This window comes from Rhodotorula toruloides, assembly GCF_000320785.1.
Source record: "Rhodotorula toruloides NP11 unplaced genomic scaffold Scaffold1, whole genome shotgun sequence".
NCBI classification, from domain to species: Eukaryota; Fungi; Basidiomycota; class Microbotryomycetes; order Sporidiobolales; family Sporidiobolaceae; genus Rhodotorula; species Rhodotorula toruloides.
The window spans coordinates 472,706-488,725 of NW_015622961.1; the positions used below are offsets into that span (position 1 = coordinate 472,706).

The 16,020-nt window shown below is 61.7% G+C and overlaps 10 protein-coding genes across 10 annotated transcripts in view; 6 read left to right on the forward strand and 4 right to left on the reverse strand.

The window, feature by feature from the left end:
• Positions 1–352, forward strand: part of RHTO_00188 (Hlh domain containing protein, transcription regulator) — a gene marked incomplete at both ends in the record, with an annotated part of 1,276 nt that extends 924 nt beyond the window's left edge. The window contains one exon of the mRNA XM_016413872.1: positions 26–352. Coding sequence (XP_016276879.1) covers positions 26–352 — 327 coding nt within the window. The remainder of the gene's footprint in view (positions 1–25) is intronic.
• Positions 353–682: 330 nt separating this feature from the next.
• RHTO_00189 (oxoglutarate/iron-dependent oxygenase) lies at positions 683–1,907 on the reverse strand (the record flags this gene model as incomplete). Its single annotated transcript, XM_016413873.1, has 4 exons — positions 683–823; positions 887–1,472; positions 1,530–1,581; positions 1,643–1,907. 4 exons carry the CDS (start codon positions 1,905–1,907, stop codon positions 683–685), a joined length of 1,044 nt encoding a protein of 347 aa, XP_016276880.1.
• A 248-nt stretch (positions 1,908–2,155) lies between these two features.
• Positions 2,156–3,852, forward strand: RHTO_00190 (uncharacterized protein; the record flags this gene model as incomplete). Its single annotated transcript, XM_016413874.1, has 2 exons — positions 2,156–2,212; positions 2,269–3,852. The coding sequence occupies 2 exons, from the start codon at positions 2,156–2,158 to the stop codon at positions 3,850–3,852; spliced, it is 1,641 nt and encodes a 546-aa protein (XP_016276881.1).
• A 104-nt stretch (positions 3,853–3,956) lies between these two features.
• Positions 3,957–4,476, reverse strand: RHTO_00191 (thioredoxin-like protein 5; the record flags this gene model as incomplete). The annotated part of the gene is made up of 3 exons (XM_016413875.1): positions 3,957–4,028; positions 4,096–4,198; positions 4,256–4,476. 3 exons carry the CDS (start codon positions 4,474–4,476, stop codon positions 3,957–3,959), a joined length of 396 nt encoding a protein of 131 aa, XP_016276882.1.
• Positions 4,477–4,583: 107 nt separating this feature from the next.
• RHTO_00192 (cathepsin A (carboxypeptidase C)) lies at positions 4,584–6,721 on the forward strand (the record flags this gene model as incomplete). The annotated part of the gene is made up of 7 exons (XM_016413876.1): positions 4,584–4,815; positions 4,907–5,371; positions 5,503–5,634; positions 5,779–5,933; positions 5,990–6,314; positions 6,377–6,398; positions 6,475–6,721. 7 exons carry the CDS (start codon positions 4,584–4,586, stop codon positions 6,719–6,721), a joined length of 1,578 nt encoding a protein of 525 aa, XP_016276883.1.
• A 244-nt stretch (positions 6,722–6,965) lies between these two features.
• RHTO_00193 (palmitoyltransferase PFA4) lies at positions 6,966–8,964 on the forward strand (the record flags this gene model as incomplete). Its single annotated transcript, XM_016413877.1, has 7 exons — positions 6,966–7,193; positions 7,253–7,337; positions 7,417–7,485; positions 7,593–7,726; positions 7,780–7,965; positions 8,088–8,217; positions 8,285–8,964. The coding sequence occupies 7 exons, from the start codon at positions 6,966–6,968 to the stop codon at positions 8,962–8,964; spliced, it is 1,512 nt and encodes a 503-aa protein (XP_016276884.1).
• Positions 8,965–10,066: 1,102 nt separating this feature from the next.
• On the reverse strand, positions 10,067–10,709 carry RHTO_00194 (uncharacterized protein; the record flags this gene model as incomplete). The annotated part of the gene is made up of 4 exons (XM_016413878.1): positions 10,067–10,174; positions 10,235–10,414; positions 10,472–10,541; positions 10,606–10,709. 4 exons carry the CDS (start codon positions 10,707–10,709, stop codon positions 10,067–10,069), a joined length of 462 nt encoding a protein of 153 aa, XP_016276885.1.
• Positions 10,710–10,983: 274 nt separating this feature from the next.
• Positions 10,984–11,963, reverse strand: RHTO_00195 (uncharacterized protein; the record flags this gene model as incomplete). Its single annotated transcript, XM_016413879.1, has 3 exons — positions 10,984–11,668; positions 11,736–11,895; positions 11,957–11,963. The coding sequence occupies 3 exons, from the start codon at positions 11,961–11,963 to the stop codon at positions 10,984–10,986; spliced, it is 852 nt and encodes a 283-aa protein (XP_016276886.1).
• A 346-nt stretch (positions 11,964–12,309) lies between these two features.
• RHTO_00196 (nucleotide exchange factor SIL1) lies at positions 12,310–13,603 on the forward strand (the record flags this gene model as incomplete). Its single annotated transcript, XM_016413880.1, has 6 exons — positions 12,310–12,597; positions 12,656–12,683; positions 12,745–12,848; positions 12,908–12,931; positions 12,988–13,165; positions 13,221–13,603. 6 exons carry the CDS (start codon positions 12,310–12,312, stop codon positions 13,601–13,603), a joined length of 1,005 nt encoding a protein of 334 aa, XP_016276887.1.
• Positions 13,604–13,727: 124 nt separating this feature from the next.
• RHTO_00197 (medium-chain acyl-CoA synthetase) lies at positions 13,728–15,975 on the forward strand (the record flags this gene model as incomplete). Its single annotated transcript, XM_016413881.1, has 8 exons — positions 13,728–13,975; positions 14,036–14,142; positions 14,257–14,991; positions 15,079–15,213; positions 15,269–15,396; positions 15,485–15,541; positions 15,598–15,750; positions 15,811–15,975. 8 exons carry the CDS (start codon positions 13,728–13,730, stop codon positions 15,973–15,975), a joined length of 1,728 nt encoding a protein of 575 aa, XP_016276888.1.
• Between the last annotated feature and the right edge of the window lie 45 nt (positions 15,976–16,020).

Sequence of the window (16,020 nt, forward strand, 5' to 3'; positions counted from 1 at the left end):
CTCGGCTCCGGCCGTGATGAACCAGTCGAACCCGTTCTTTGTCGGCCCGTCGCACCCGCCTGCTCCGCCTCCTGCGCTGCACGGACTGTACGCGCCCCAGCACGGACAGGCGCAGCAGATGATGCCCCCGCAGTACCAGCTGTTTTTTGCGCTCCAGCAACAGCAGCAAGCTCAGGCTCAGGCGCAGGCGTGGAACATCCACCAACAGCAATTTGCTGCGTCGGCTTGGGGAGCGGGAGCGGGAGCCGACTCGCCCGCCAACACGAGTGTGAGCTCGAGCTCGCCTGCTTCGAGCACGATGTTTGCGTCGGCTGTGCCGGCGTCCTTCGCGGTTGACGGACTGGCTTTCTGAGCCCGACCCTCCTTTCCTCCTCCACTTTCTTGTTCAACCCCTTCTCGTCCTTGTCGCCACCATTCCCCCATTCCGCCCCGGTTTCTTGATCCCTTATCCATTCGCTTTCGCACCCTGCCGTACCTTTCCCTTCCTTATCTTATGCCTTCTCCTTGGTTTTGTGACTCCTCACGCTGAACACTCTTTTCTGCTGCTTCGAAACAGTCTGTTGATTTGTACAGCATCCTCTCCTTTACATCCACTCGGTGGGTGTCATGACTGTGTGACGAGGAAGAGGAACCGAGCAGAGAGAATCGCAGCTTCATTCCATTCTCACCCTTTCTCCCGTCTTCAGTATTCCTTCTCGAGCGCAAAGTTGCCCGCCACTTTCGAGGCGAGGAAGGTGCCGTAGTGGACGGGCTTGATGGGCGCTTCGGTTGTCGAGGAGGAGGAGGAGAGTTGGGAGCGGAGACGGAGGGCAGAGGGGAGTGGCTGCGCGAACGACGAGTTGAATGAGGATGAGGAAGGAGGTAGAGATAGAGCGAAGAGACGCACCTCGATGAGCGCATCGTACGACGGCTCGAAGAAAAACGGGATCGAGACGCGGTACGACGGGGCTTTGTGTACGACCCGATGGAGCGTCGCCTTGTACAGTCCCGCCGAAAGGACCTCCACCATCTCGCCGATGTTGACGACGAACGTGCCCGGCACTGGATCCGCGTTGATCCATGTCCCGCCGGTTTCGTAGGAGGAGGAGGAGTCGCGGAGGAAGACTTGGAGAGCTCCGAGGGTCGAGTCGGCGTGCAAGAGGGTGTAGTAGCCGTAGTCTTTGTGCGCGCCGCAGGAGATTCCCTCTGCATCTGCAGGAAGCGGGGGATAGCCGATCGTACGCAAGACCCAGAACGGGTCCTCGACCCACGCCCGCATCTTCCGCCACTCGTCCGAGTCGCCTTCGACGTCGATACCTAGCGCGAGAGCGGTCGCTTCTGTGAGAGCGTAGCCGAGAACGTGCATCTTTTCGACCCAGCGCTCGAGGACGGGGCGGAAGGAGGAGGGGTGGGTGGGCCATTGGTTCGGGCCGTGGAGGAGCTTCGTGGCGTCTTCTTCTGAGGGTGAGAGGGGCTTGTACGCGTCCCAGCCTCTGTAGAGCAAGCTACTTCAGCACGGATAAGGAGTCGGGTGAGAGAAAGGGACGCACTCGTGCCAGTCTGCCTTGTACTGCGTCACGTTCTCGCCAATCATCTGCCAGCCTGCGTGCGTTCTCGCAACGTCAGTCTCCTCTTCACACTGGCACATGCGCAGCAGACGCACCTCTCGCGCCGTCGCCCTTCTTGATCCGCAACTTCGCCTTCTCCTCCTCTGGCCGCCCGAAGAACTCCCTCGCCACGCTCAGCCCCTCGTCCATCTCTTCCTGCGAGACGACCGACTCGATCCCGCTCAAGTAGAAGAAGCCATAGCGAGTGCAGGCGTCGTGGACCTGGGCAGCCGTCGCTTGGCGAGCAAGGAGAGAAGAGGGAGTGCGCTCGCCGAGGAAGGGGGAGATGTCGATGTTGGGGAGAGTCAGAGCGGTTGGCATCGTCGCAAGAGTCGCAGCTGTCTTCGGCGGGTGAGCTGGACGAGGACAACCCGCCGGGACCAACCCCCACTTGCTCGTCGTCCTCCTCCTGCACTCGCTCATAGATCTGGACGCCCGCTGACTGGCTGAACTGCTCTTGATACGGCTCGAGGAACGGCAGAACGAGTACACCCAGCCTACGAGCCCCTCCTCCTGCGCTCGACCCCCACATCCTCCTCATCTCTTCATCTCACGAGGCCAGGCGTCGCATGCCGGCAGACGGGCAGAATGACCTCGTCCGAGACTTGACGACAAAGCTCGAGCAGGTGTGTGCCCGTCAGTGCCCTTCACGACCCACGCTGATCCCGTCGTCCGCCCACAGCTCCAGCGGGAAAAGGCAGAACTGGAGCGAGCGGTCGAGGGTCAGGCAGACAGTATAGCGCTCAAGCTGCGCCTCGCACTGCTTGCCTACGAGCAACAGAAACCGCCGTCGTCGTCCCAGCCTCACACGCACCGTCACCGCTCAAAGTCCCGCTCGTCCGCCTCGTCCTCCCTCTCGACATCTGCCTCTACCAGCTCCTCGACCTCGTTCCCCTCGTCTCCGCCAACGCAGATCTCACCAGTCCTGCCGGCGCCCGACCTCTCGCCCGACGTCGTCACCGCCTTGCGGGAGAACGAGACCCTGCGCGTCAGACTCGCCAACTCGGAGCGCGTCAATGCCTACTACCAGCGCGAGCTGGCCGAGCTACGCCGACGGTGCGGGATCTCGATCGACGAGCTGGAAGAGCTGGATCTGAGCGGCGGGAACAGCTTGCCGGCGCCTAGGGCGGGCGGGTCGGGCATGCTGAGAAGGCCGAGGTCGTTGTCGCGCAGCTCGTCGAGGATGGATCCGGCGGGCGCGACGGCCTCAATCCGCATCCCTGGCGCGGCGTCCGTCTCTCCTCCAGCAACAGGCGGCGGCGCGCGTCTCTCGACCGCTTCGTTTCCCTTCTCCGCCTCGACCAACTCGCTCCGCTTCGCCGCCCCGCAATCCTACATGTCCTACGCTTCGAGCATCAATACGACCGCTACGACACCCTCCTCGTCCTATCCGAACGCTCGACCACCCGCACCGACACCAGCAACCGCAGCAGCCTTTTCGCCCGTCTCGTTCGTCAACACGATCGGCTCGGCGGGCAGCGGCGGAGGAGGCGCCGCACTCGGTCGTCGTAACAGTCTCAATAGCTTTGTCGCGACGCACTTTGCGAGCGCGGCAGGCTCGACAGGGTCGATGCAGGCTGTTGCGGAAGCCGAGTCGCGCGAGATCGACTTGGACGACCTCGTCCACTTGACGCCTCAGCCCGCCGCATCTCCTCCTCCGTCCAATACGACAAGCACCGTGCCCTTCCCTTCGCTCGTAAACGGCTCGCTCGGCGCCCAGCCTTCAGGCTCGACCCGCTCCTCCCGCAGCTCCACCACGTCCGCCTCATCGTCTCACATCTTCCCCCCAGGCTCGACCGCCTCTTCCTCCCTCGAGAACTCCATCTCGTCCCTCCCTCCTCGAACAGCTGTCGACGCGCCAGCGATGGACCCCCTCGTGGCGGCTATCACGCGCTCGCTTGCGAAACTTGCTGCGCAGAGTCAGTCTGAGGGAGGGGGAAGTCGGAGTCGGAGGAGGAGGGCTAGTGCGACGAGTGCGGCGGGAAGGGAGGAAGGGGAGGTGGGTGTTACGGAAGGACGGGCGAGGCGGAAGGGGAAGCGGAGGGAGGGCGCGGGAGAAGCGGGAGAGGGATCGAGCGGGTCGAGCGAGACGTCGAGGGACGATGATGCGGAGAATGCGATGCGGAGGAGCGGGGTGCTGGGACGGCGTGCGCCGGGTGAGGAGGAGGAGGACGGAGACGGGGTGGAGACGCCGCTGAGCTGTGAGGTTGCGGGCGAAGGAGGGCTGAGCAGGAGGGCGAGCGCGAGGGAAGCTTCCGCGCGGTGATACACTGTCTCTCAAATGTTGTTGTGATCGCTTTCGTGCTCGAGTCGGTCGTGGATCGGTCGTGGATGCACAAGAGGGAGGAAGAAGGTACAAGAGGGGAGGGCTCAGGCGACGAATTGCTGGAACTTGGTCGGGTCGCGCAACTCGGATTCGATCAGGCGAGGGGCGTTGTCGAGCTGCGAGAAATGGTACAGAGTCAGCTCGAATTGGACTCGAGGAGAGTGAGGAAAGAGGCGGACGAACCGAGTTGGCGACCTGGTCTCCGCCCTGCTCGACGCGGATGATGGTCGGGATGCGGCTGATGTTGAAGGGAGCGTTGCGCCAAGGGTTGTCGGGCTTCTTCCACCTGCAAACGAGAGGGAAGTCAGAGAGGACTTTGAGGAGACGGAGAGCGGCAACGCACTCTGCCCGGTCCCCAATGAAGACGAGGGTGCTACGGCTCTCTGGGACGAGCCTGTCGACCTCTGACTGGACCTCTGAGCAGTCTGGGCACCAGGGTTTGCCCGTCGCCGGGTCGATGGATGCGAAGAAGATCAAGAAGTGCGGCGCAGACGACGACGCCTTGTTGGCCTGCTGGAGGACAGTCTGCGGCGTGATCTGGGTGTCTGGGAAGAGCAGTGGCATCGTTGGGCGATGTGGGATGACGAGGACGAGGTCGGCACCCATGCGGTGCGCCTCTTTCCTCGCTTGCTCTCCTACGCTTCACTCGTCGCTCCGAAGTGGTTGCTAGGATGCGCTCTCACTGGATCACGGCATCTGCCATCGCAGCGGCCGCACACACCGCCCTCGCCGCTCCCCAGCAACTCGCATTCTCCGCCCCCTCGTTCTCATCGCTCTCGCGCACCTCGCTCGACGACGCCCTCCGATCGGCCTGGAACGGCGTGCAGCACTCGCGCCCCGTCGGGTGGGCAGAGGAGGGCGTCCGCAAATTCACCGAGGTTGTCGACAACGCCGGGTCCAACTGTCCGTCTCCCCTCTCCTCCTGTCGTCCCGATTCGTCCGAGATGGCGGGTCTTCACGAAAGCCTTGACTGACCCAACGGTTTCACCGACAGTCGAGCTGATCCAGCATGCCGATTTCCCCCTTCACTCGCTCCGCATGAAGAAGCCTGAGGGCTTGTGCGACTCGTCGAGCAAGAGTTACTCGGGGTACCTCGACATCTCGGACGACGCCCACCTCTTCTACTGGTTCTTTGAGTCGCGCTCGGCGCACCCGGAGAAGGACCCCCTTGTTCTCTGGGTCAACGGCGGTCCCGGCTGCTCGTCGACGACCGGACTCTTGTTCGAACTCGGCCCGTGCCGCATCGCCGACGGCGGTAAGAACACGACGTATAACCCGCACTCGTGGACCGAGTCGGCCAATGTCATCTTCCTCGACTCGCCCGTCCAGGTCGGCTACTCGTACGGCAGCAAGACCGTCTCCAACTCGCAGGACACGGCCGAGGACGTCTACTCGTTCCTCCAGCTCTTCTACGAGAAGTTCCCCAAGTTTAGGGACGTCGACTTCCACATCTCGGGGGGTGCGTCCGCGTTCTCTTCCCTCGTCTTCGAACGCACCTCCCCTTCCCTCGTTTTCTCCCGCTCCCCCGCCTGCTCCGATCGCACACGAGAGTCCGAGGCTCTGCATACTGAAACTCTTGCCCTCGCACAGAGTCGTACGCCGGAACGTACCTGCCCAACATCGCGAGCGTCATCCACCGCCACAACAAGCAGAAGCCGACGCCTAACAGCCTCGACATCCCGATGAAGTCCGTCTTGATCGGTAATGGATTGACCAATGCTTGTACGTACGCGCTCCTTGCTTGCATCCTTCTGCTTTCGCTCGGTGTCGCCGTCTCATCATTGTCGCGACGCTACATCTTCGCCCATTCTCCTCGTTCTAGCCAACGCTGTTCTCGAACGCTCGCTAACCTCCCTCGTTCGACAGACGTCCAATTCGGGTCGATTCCCGACTGGTCGTGCAAGCCCGGCGGCAACCCCTACCACCCGATCTTCAGTGAGCAAGAGTGCCGCTCGATCGAGTCCAAGGTCCCGACGTGCCAGCGCCTCGTCGACTACTGCTACAAGGCGCCGTCCCGCTTCGTGCGTTGCATCTCTCTGTCCGTGAAGCGTGGTGGCTGACCGGCTCCGCCCGACAGACCTGCGTTCCTGCCACGCTCAGCTGCTGGCAGATTGCCGGCCCGATCCAACAGTCCGGTCTCAACCCGTACGACATCCGCAAGAAGTGCGACCGCTCCAAGGACGGCGACCTGTGCTACAAAGAGATGGGCTGGATCGAGACCTACATGAACGACCCCGAGGTCCGCCGCCAGCTCGGTGCGGCCAAGGACGTCACGTTCGCCAGCTGCAACATGCAGGTCAACCAGGCGTTCCAGCTCAACGGCGACGTCTCCAAGAACACGGCGGCGCTCATCCCGCCTCTCCTTGAGGACGGCATCCGCTTCTTGATCTATGCCGGATCGGGTGCGGATTTCCTCCTGGTCGCCAGCACTGTGAGCATGTCACGCTGACGCTCGCACTCGCAGCCGACTTTATGTGCAACAGCAAGTGCGTCGGGCCTTCTTCCTCCTCTCACTCCTCGCTCCTCCGTTCGTGGTCGAGGCTGACACGCCGCTCCTTGCAGGGGCAATCACGCCTGGACCGTCGCCATGGATTGGAAACACGCCGCCAAGTACCGCAAGGCCAAGCTCGTCCCGTTCAAGTCGGGCAAGGAGGAGGCCGGTCACACGCAGGCTGTCGCCCCGGACGGTGGTGCAGGCTTGCTGCGCTACTTGGAGCTGGATGACGCAGGGCATATGGTTCCGTTTGATCAGCCCGAGGTCTCGCTCGACTTCTTCACCAGGTGGATCCGCAACGAGGCCTTCGAGTGAGGCGGAGGAGGAGGGACACTCGATTCTGCACTACTTGCACACCGTTCCACTGTCTTCGCTCGCTCGTTCGCTTCTGCAATCTATCTTGTAGCTACTCGCATCTGCGTTCTTCGCCTGGAAAGCCTGAGAGCGTTGCTGACTGTTCCCAAGGACCCGGCACCGCCTCCTCTCGCTCCCTCCCTCTCTCACCGCGCTACACAACTCTCGCACGCCTCGCAGCCTAGCCAGAATCAATCTCACAGCCATGGGGGGCAAGCTGGTGGGCCGACTGTGGGTCGGCGGCGTCCTCTCGCTCATCTCCTTCATCGGCTTCTCCTCGCAAATCTGGGTCGTCCTCCCCTCGTACGGCTGGGACTGGACGGATGCGGAGCTATGGCGGATACTGGCACCCTTCAACGCGCTCCTTGCGCTTGTCTTCCTCAACTACGGCTTGACGGCGCGGACTGATCCCGGCACGGTGCCGCAGGGGTGGGTGAGTGTGGTCCTCTTCCTGCCCTCCTCGACGACGGCTTATAGTCTTCATTCCCGCAGGAACCTGACTGGCGGCTGGTCGAGGCGGGACAGGTCGAGGTGAATAAGCGCACGGGCGGACCGAGGTTCTGCAGGACTTGTCGAGGTGCGCAGCGTTCCTTCGTATGCGTTTCGTAACCAGGGTTGGTGTACGAGCTGTTGAAGGGAGACTTGTCCTCGCACAGTATACAAGCCGCCTCGAGCCCATCATTGTCGGCAATGCGGACGGTGCATTCTGCGGATGGACCACCACTGTGCGTTCTCTGCCTCTCTTTGATGCTTTCAGCCTGCGTAGTGGTCGCGCAGGTGGATCAACGCGTGGCGAACAACCCGGACTGACAACGCTCGCGTTTCGCGGCAGGTCCCTGGGTGAACAACTGCGTCGGCCACCACAACTACGCTCATTTCCTGCGCTTCCTCTTCTTTGTCGACGTTGCGTGTTCGTACCACCTGTGGATGATCTCAACACGAGCTTTCCAGAGCCTCGCTTTCAGCGTGAGTCTACCCTCCTTCGTTCTCGCTCGACTCGCTCACTTTATCCCATGCAGGGCAACCCAACGACAACTCAAGTCGTGCTCCTCATCCTCAACTATACGGCCTGCCTTCCCGTCCTTATCGCAGTCGGCATCTTCTCGCTCTTGCAATTCTGGTCGCTCTTCACCAACACCACAACGATCGAGTCGTGGGAGAAGGACCGGGCGGCGTCGCTCAAGCGGCGTGGGAAAATTCGAGAGGTGAGTCCGCGGCGAAGCGCTTACCAAGACGCCGCAGGCGCGACAAACGCCGATGTCTGCTCTTTCTGCTTGTCCAGGCGCTGTGAACTGACCAGCCTCTCCTTCTCCTGCTCACGCTACAGTACAAATACCCCTACCACCTCACCTACCTCCAGAACATCCAGTCGGTGCTCGGAAAGAACCCGCTCTTCTGGTGCTGGCCGCAACCGACGCCGGGAGACGGACTGGCATACCCAATCGCGCAAGGCGCAGGTGCGTCCGTCCGTATATCCCGCTTCGATCGTCCCACCATCTCACGACCGCCAACGTGCTGCCGCAGATGCGAAAGACCAGCTCGCTTGGCCACCTCGCGACGAGTTCCAGCCGTACAGCCGGAAACGAGCTCGCCCTCTCCCGCCGCCTGAAGAAGCGTTCACGTACGGCAACGACCTCAACCCGGCGCTTCTGCACCACCGCGAGGCCGGTGTAACGCAAATTGGTCAAGCTGGACTCGAAGAAGCCGAGGACGCGGTCGACAGCGGGCTCAGGCGGCGACAGGTCTTGGCGGGAGCAGCACGTCGGCCACCGTACCAGGAGCAGGACGACGAGTCTGAAGGCTCTTCGTCGTACGACGAGACGACGAGCGAGGAGGACGAGGAAGACGATGTCCCGCTCGGCACGCTTGCAGCCCGACGAGCTCGCGCAGCAGCAGCAAGCGGTGGCGGTGTTGCGGCTGAGGAGGAGGCCGCTGCGGACGAGGAGGAAGAGGAGGACCTGGATCCTGAGCGAGTCGTCCGGATTCGGCGCGGAAGCGAGGGCTACGAGATTCGGCCGCGACTGGCAGATCCTTCCTTCCAAGATCGCACACCAGCTTCGAGGGATGACACGAGTACGGATGATGAGGGCTGGGAACGGGTTGAGCAGGAGGGCGAACTGCCCACCGAAGCCTCTCGCCCGCAGGCGACGGAAGACTCGCTGCGACGCAGGCCGTCGCGCGTGTTGTACGTGGAGGGAGACTGAAGGCGGTGCGGCGTGGGGCTGTATTACTGCTCATCTCGGACGTCGGATCAACCCATGTACGGCATCGCGACCCCGGCTCGAACGACTGCGCGCTTTCCTTTCCCCCTTCTCCGCTATTCGGTCGCCACCTTTTTGCTGGTGACTTTGTGTCGATCTCTCGTCTCTAGACGCTTACATACGACCTTAAACACGGTCTTTTCATCGCACTGACATCCCGCCACCTACTCAACGACCTCGAGTTTCCGCAGCCACCGCGAATCCGTAAATTCTCGCCCGACGACCTGACCCGTACCGCTCCTCGTGCTCCATCTGCTTGGCGAGCGAGTGTGACGACGATCCCTGGACGAGGTGAGGCGGGTCAGTCGACAATTCGACTCGAGGAAAGAAGGATCGGAGGATGTACGCCTTTCGACCAGTCTCCCATCTTCTCTGGCGTCGGCGCGTTCCGAGGCTTTTCGAGGTAATTGGCGGCGGCGCTAGTCTGCTCGCCCTCAAACCCGCTACTGTCCCGCCGCGTCAACACCTTGTGTGCTTCCGCTGCCGCTTCATGCCAGGCTTCCCTCATCTCCTGCGACGACGGTCGTCGCATTCCTGCTTGCTGGGAGGACGACGAGGAACTCTGGTTGCGGTTGCTTTGCGACATGCTGGACTGGGTGCTCGACTTGACGCTGGACACGCGCGGGGAAGGACGCTGTAGCGGCTTGAGGCGGTGTGGGCAGAGGAAGTGGGAGGGAGGACGGGCGGTATGAGCGGCAGGCAGACAGAGAAGAAGAAGGACCAGCGTAGAAGAGAATGTTGCGCTAACTTGACCCCGTGGTCGCGCAGAAATCCGCGGACTCGCCGAGGAGAGGAGGGAGTGATGGGGGTTGCTTTTCTGCTCGCCAAATTGGACAGTTCTTTACGCAGAGCTGGGGCAGCTGAGAAGGAATCGAGGAAGCCGAAGGGTGCAAGCGACGGAGCCGAAGCATAACGGAGGATCCGCTGCGAAGGCGAGGAGGGCAGTGATGGCTGGCGCTCAAGCGAGCATGAAACGAGGGATCGTGAAAGACCTCTATTGCGCTGTGGACTCCTCTCCCCAACAGCTAGACCACGTCTTATTACCTCACCTGCGAGCTGCGACGCGGAACCCGTAGATTGCTGCGCGACGACCAGATCCGTACCGCTCTTCGCGAGCAGCTTGCTTGGCCAAGTTAAATGCGGCGCCCTCGGTCTGCGAGGCGAGTTCGCTCAGCATACGCACGAGTGTCGAAACCAAAGGAAGGGAGCGCACGTCTTCGGGCCTGCGAGGGCGGCGAGGAGGAGGCTTCCTCGTCGAGCCGCCTGCGGCGGCCAAACGCCTCTTAGCCTCAGCCTCTTCTTCCTCGATGCGTTGAAGCTGCTCTTCGGCCCTCTTCTTCGCCTCGAGCGCCTTCTCCTCCCAGTCTGACGAGGCAGAGGAGGCTTCAGCCGCCTGCAAGTTGCGAGTCGAATCAGTACGGGATCAAGTGGAGAGATGATGCATGCGCACATGAGCTTCAGCAGCGAGCTTGCGATGGATTTCGCGGGCCTTCGCCTCCGCCTTCCTCTCCTCTTCCCGCCTATGTTGATGTCCTTGTCAGGCCTCTTGACTGGTCGAGCAAAGGGGGCCTCAGTATCACGTACGCTAGAGTAAGCCCTCCAACACGCAGTCGAGCCAGCTCCGAGTTCGTGCGGCTGATAGGAGATAGAGGCGAGGGAGGAGTCGATCCGCGCCGATGGTCAGCCATTGTGATGAGCAGTCAATGCAGGACAGCCGCGAGCAGTCGATCCCGATACGATACGGGAACTGTCGAAGGCGATACTGGCGAGCGAGGGGCGAAGGGCGAAGTGCGAAGGGGAGAGAGCGAAAGCAGCAGGGAAGGCGAGTCCGCGGACAAGCCGGAACATGCGACGTCGCCATCGAGGCCTGAGCGACGCCAGCGACTTCGAAGATAGAGGGAGGTGAAAAACGCGATAGTAGGTGCAGGCCCAAAGAACGGCAACACGGCGTCAAGCTCCTCATCACGATCCGCTCCCACCGCGTCCTCCGGCGCCAAGCGAGAAGTGCGCCGGCAGCTCGACCGCATCTGCGCCGTCCTCCTCCTCGCCAACCTCGAAGAGCGCTCCCGAGCCATCCGTAGCGACAAGGTCACTCCGCCCGTGCGTGCGAGTCGCGCGCGGCGGAGACGAGGAGATGCCCAGCACCCTCGCAGCCTTCCCTCCCACTCCTCGCAGCTCGTCGTCTTCCCTTGAGTTCCCCTCGCCTAGCTTGATCCCTCCAGTTCGCTCGTCCTTCCGCAGACCCCAGAAAGCCCTTGCAAAGCCGTCTCCTTTCTGTCCTTCGCCCCTCATTGCGCTCGTTGCTCGTTCGGCGGACCAGCCGAGCGCATCAGCGGCTGACGAGACACCCGCTTGTAGAGAGGACAAGGCGGCGGAGGCGAGTGAGCGGGCTGGTCGGGTGTCGAGTTGGTAGGCTCGGCGGGAGGGGAAGGGAGAAGGTGAGGCGAGACGAGTGAAAGAGGGGGCGGGTAGCTCGTCGTCGTCGAGCGAGTGGACGGAGGAGACGTCCGAGGTATCGTCGCGGGAGAAGGACCGGTGAGGGCGTGGTCGGCGGGACGAGGGGGATGCGAGAGGGTCGGCTTCGAGGTCGCGCTCGGAGAGACGGATGCCCGGGTGCAGGCGCGAGAAGGACAATCTGTTCCTTAGGCTGAGAGCGTAGAGGGGTGGGATCAGCCTTTGTTCGGCCGTCGAAAGCAGCGGAAGAGCGAACGCACTAGTCCTTCGCCCGCTCGTAGAGCTCGAGGCTCTTCGCCCGCCTGAACGAGATGAAGAGCAAGCAGAAGAGCGAGATCGTGCACAGCGTGAGCCAGATCCATGGCGGCAGGACCGAGTCTTCAGGCGGACCGGGAGGAGAAGCGGAAGGGGTGTCGGAGTCTGCTGGAGCGAAATCGGTTAGCGGCGACACAATACGAGTCGTCTGAAGGATTGTACGCACCGCTCATCGTGTCCGATTAAGCCTGAGCGTCCGACGTTGACCTCGAGCAACGCCGTCCTGATGACAGTGCCGTGTGAGGCGGCGGCAAGTTGGGGCGGCGTGCGGACGTAGGAATCAAGTTGGCGACTGTGCAGCGAGTCTGCTGAGTAAGCAAGCGACCCCGGCGAGCGAAGTGAACGACTGCTGAAGAACGTCGAGGAACGAAGCGATGAAGGTCTCCCTCCCGCCAACCACTGCTCCAGCTTGCAAGTGCACCGTAGAGCACAGCTAGACTTGCACAGGCTACTTAGAAGCGAACTCGACAAGCTACAACAACCCGCACTTCCCCTCGTCGCCACCTTCTCTCCCTCGCCATGTCCCGCTCACTCGACCCGACTCAGGCCCTCTTGCGATGGGGCATCGAGAACGCCGCACCTGGCACGCTCACCGAGACCGCCGAGCAAGTCAAAGCGGGCAAGCGACCCGACCTCAACACGGACATCCTCAAGGCCATGATGGGGCAGAGCGACGCAGACAGGATGAAGGAGTGCGTGATGGTCATTGAGGGTCAGTGGGTGGACAGGGATGGGTCGGGAGAGGTCAAGAACAACAGCGACATCACGGACGAAGACCGGTACCGCGCTTGGGAGGACCTCGAGATGGTGCGTCCGCTCGCTCTTCGCCTTCTTGGCGGACTGCTGACCTTCAACGTGCGCACAGCTTGTTGAGGAGCTCGACAATGCGAATGGTGCGTAGTGTCGACGATCCCGCACTTCAGGACGACGGACTGACGCTCTTTGCGTTCGCAGACCTGCAGAACATGGGTCTCTGGCAGCCGATCGTTAAGCACCTGACGGACGCCGACGACGAGGTGGTCAAGCATGCTTGCTGGGTCTGCGGAACGGCGGTACAGGTGCGTCGAGCGTCCCACTGGAGAGGGAAGTCTTTTGCTGACCTCGTACTTTTTTGCAGAACAACCCGAAGTCGCAACAAGCCGTGCGCCTCTCTCCCGCTATCGAAGTCGTGCAATCTCCCTGACGCTCTGCGTGCAGTTCCTCGCCCTTGACCCGCTTCCCACCGTTCAAAGCATCCTTGTCTCGACCGACGCCTCGCACGAAACTCGCGCAAAGGCGATGTACTGCCTCTCGTCGACGCTCAAGCACTCTGAGCCGGCGGTTCAGCGATTCGACGAGCTCGGCGGCTGGCAAACGTTGACGCAGACATTGCAAGGTGCGTTGTCCTGAACCTACTTCACCTTCTCTCGCTCACTTTGCTCCTTCGACAGATCCGTCGCTCAAGCTTCGCACCAAGACCGCCTTCCTCCTCTCCCAGCTCATGAACCAGTCGCAGTCGCCGTCGTCCTTCATCTCCTCCCTGCGATCCGCCTCGACCCTCCCAACTCTCATCGACTCGCTCTCGCCCTCAACAGCCGTCCCGACCGGCTCCTCTGGCGAGCAAGAAGCGATCGATTCCGACTTCCGCGACAAGGGCCTGCGGTTCCTCGCCAATGCTGTCGAAAGCACAAAGGGTGCCGACGGCCTGACGGCGGAGGAGAAGACGAAGGTCCAGGGTGTGGTGCGGGAGGTCGAGCAGGTCGAGGGATGGACTTCCGAGGATGTTGGTCTTGCGCAGGACGAGTGGGAGTCGTTCAAGCGCGCGCTCGCCTAGACACCGCGGGAAATCGACGACACCAAGTTCCCCACCTTGAGCGGACCGTTCGGATGCGTGCGCCCCGCCTTTTTCTCCACTCTGCTGCACTCGCTCTTCTCTCGTGCTGCTGTACAACGACGCCATGGCTTCAGAATTCTCTTACGACGCTATTCACGCACGCTACGGAGACGGCATCCCCTGCCCGTCCGACTACTCCTTCCCTACGCATGTCATCGACCGATGGGCAAAGGAGCAGCCTGACCGCCCAGCGATTCACTGGGTCTCGCACGACTTCAAGAAGGAGCGCATCATGTCGTACCGCGAGTTGGCGGACGCGAGCAACAAGGCGGCAAAGGCGTTCCAGGACAAGGGGATTAGGAAGGGCGACCGGTTCGTTTGCGCTCTTCCTTTCCGTCTCTCTTTTCCTCGCTGATGTTGAGAGCTCTGCAGCGTCCTCATTCAGCTGCCGCGAGTGTGCGAATGGTTCGTCGCCGTTCTCGGGTTGTGGAGGATCGGTGCGGTTGCGTCGCCTTCGACGTCGCTCCTGGTCTCCAAGGGTGCGTATTTCGTTCCTTCCATCTACAGGACGCTCGTGGCGTTAGATTGGCACTTGCGAAGAGCCGGCGGAACTTTAATAGGTTAACCAAGCTGACCTTTTCCCGCCTAGACAGACTTGAAGTTCCGCGCCGAGGTTGCGAAAGCCAAAGCGTTCATTGGCGATCACGAGTCCTGCGGACGCTTCGAAGAAATCTCTTCGACCGTCGACATCTCGCTCATCTTCCAGGTCCGGACAGACGATGACCGAGGACTCGGTGCGGGACGAGTTGACTTCCAGGATGTGCTCTCGAACGTTCCGGACGGGACAAAGTGCGAAGCTCCTGAAGGGCACAAGTCGACGGACCTTGTCATCCTGTTCTTCACGAGCGGGACGACGGGAGCGCCCAAGATGGTCCTCCTCGAGGCAGAATATCTCGTCGGGCACACCATTACGGGCTTGTGGTATCAAGCCAAACCTGGGACGCTCGTGCTGTGCATGGCGGACTTGGGATGGGCGAAGGGTACATATGGCGCGGCGGGCAGCTTTAGCGTCGGCGCGACACTCTTTGTTCAGCCTCCTCCGCCTGGCGCTTTTACGCCCGCTCAACTCATTGAGTCGCTCTACCGCTATCCAATCGAGACGCTTTGCGCCCCTCCCACCATCTACCGCGCCCTCGTCACTTCTGCCGGCCGTGCGGCGCTCCAGAAGCAGCCGCTCAAGAAACTCCGGCACTGCGTCGGCGCCGGCGAGCCGCTCAACCCCCAGGTCATCACGGATTGGCGCGAGATCACTGGATTGACTATTCGCGACGGGTGGGGAATGTCGGAGACTGTTCCTGCTGTGGCGAACTTTGAGGGAATCGAGGCGCGTCCGCTTTCTCCTTCGTCAGCCTGCAAAGCTGGCTGCTGGTCAGGGCTGACTCTCTGCTACTTCTTGCACTTCTAGCTCCGTCAAGGTTCGATGGGCAAGCCCGCCCCGTTCTTCCAGATGGGTATCGTCGGCCAGAACGGCGAAGAGCTGCGGGACGGCGAAGAAGGCGAGCTCGCGATCCGGACAGACAAGGGCGCGGGCAGCTGCTGGATCTTCAAGGGTGCGTCCTTCACGATCTCGACTGTAGACTCGCCGCTGACTGCAGTCGTCGATAGGCTACGTCAAGAATGGCAAGGTTGACAAGCGGCAGAAGAGTCACGGCGGCAAGACCTGGTTCTGCACCGGCGACCGCGGGATGCGAGACTCGGACGGCTACTACTGGTTTGTCGGACGGGACGATGATGTGAGTCCGAACGACTCTTGTGCGAGGCGGACGGAGATGCTCGACCTTCTCAGTCTGCGCTCACGAACTCATGCCCGTTCCGCCGCAGGTCATAACGTCGAGCGGCTACCGCATTGGTCCCTTTGAGGTGGAGAGCGCGCTGAAGGTGCGCGAGCTCGTTCTACCGTAACGCTCATCCCGCTGACCTCCCCGAAACCGCAGACGCACCCAGCTGTCGTCGAGTCGGCGGCGGTAGGCTCGCCAGACCTAAGCCGCGGAGAGGTTGTCAAGGCGTTTGTGATCCTCTCGGACGAGTACCGAGACAAGGTGCTGGGCAAGGAGGACAAGGAGAAGGAACTTAGGCTCGACATGCAGGTGCGCCCGAACACCTTTATTTTCTCTTCCGCTTTCCTTTCTGACCCGGCTGGTCCACAGAATCACTTCAAGAAGATGACGGCGCCGTACAAAGTCCCTCGCGAGATCGAGTTCGTCGACACGCTGCCCAAGACCGTCTCTGGCAAAATTCGACGAATCGAGTTGCGCGAGCTGGAGAAGCAGCGCAAGGCGGACATTGTCAAGCAGCAGAAGGCCAAGTTATGATCATGTACAGACTGTATTGCGAGCGAATGTATGACAACAAGGGAA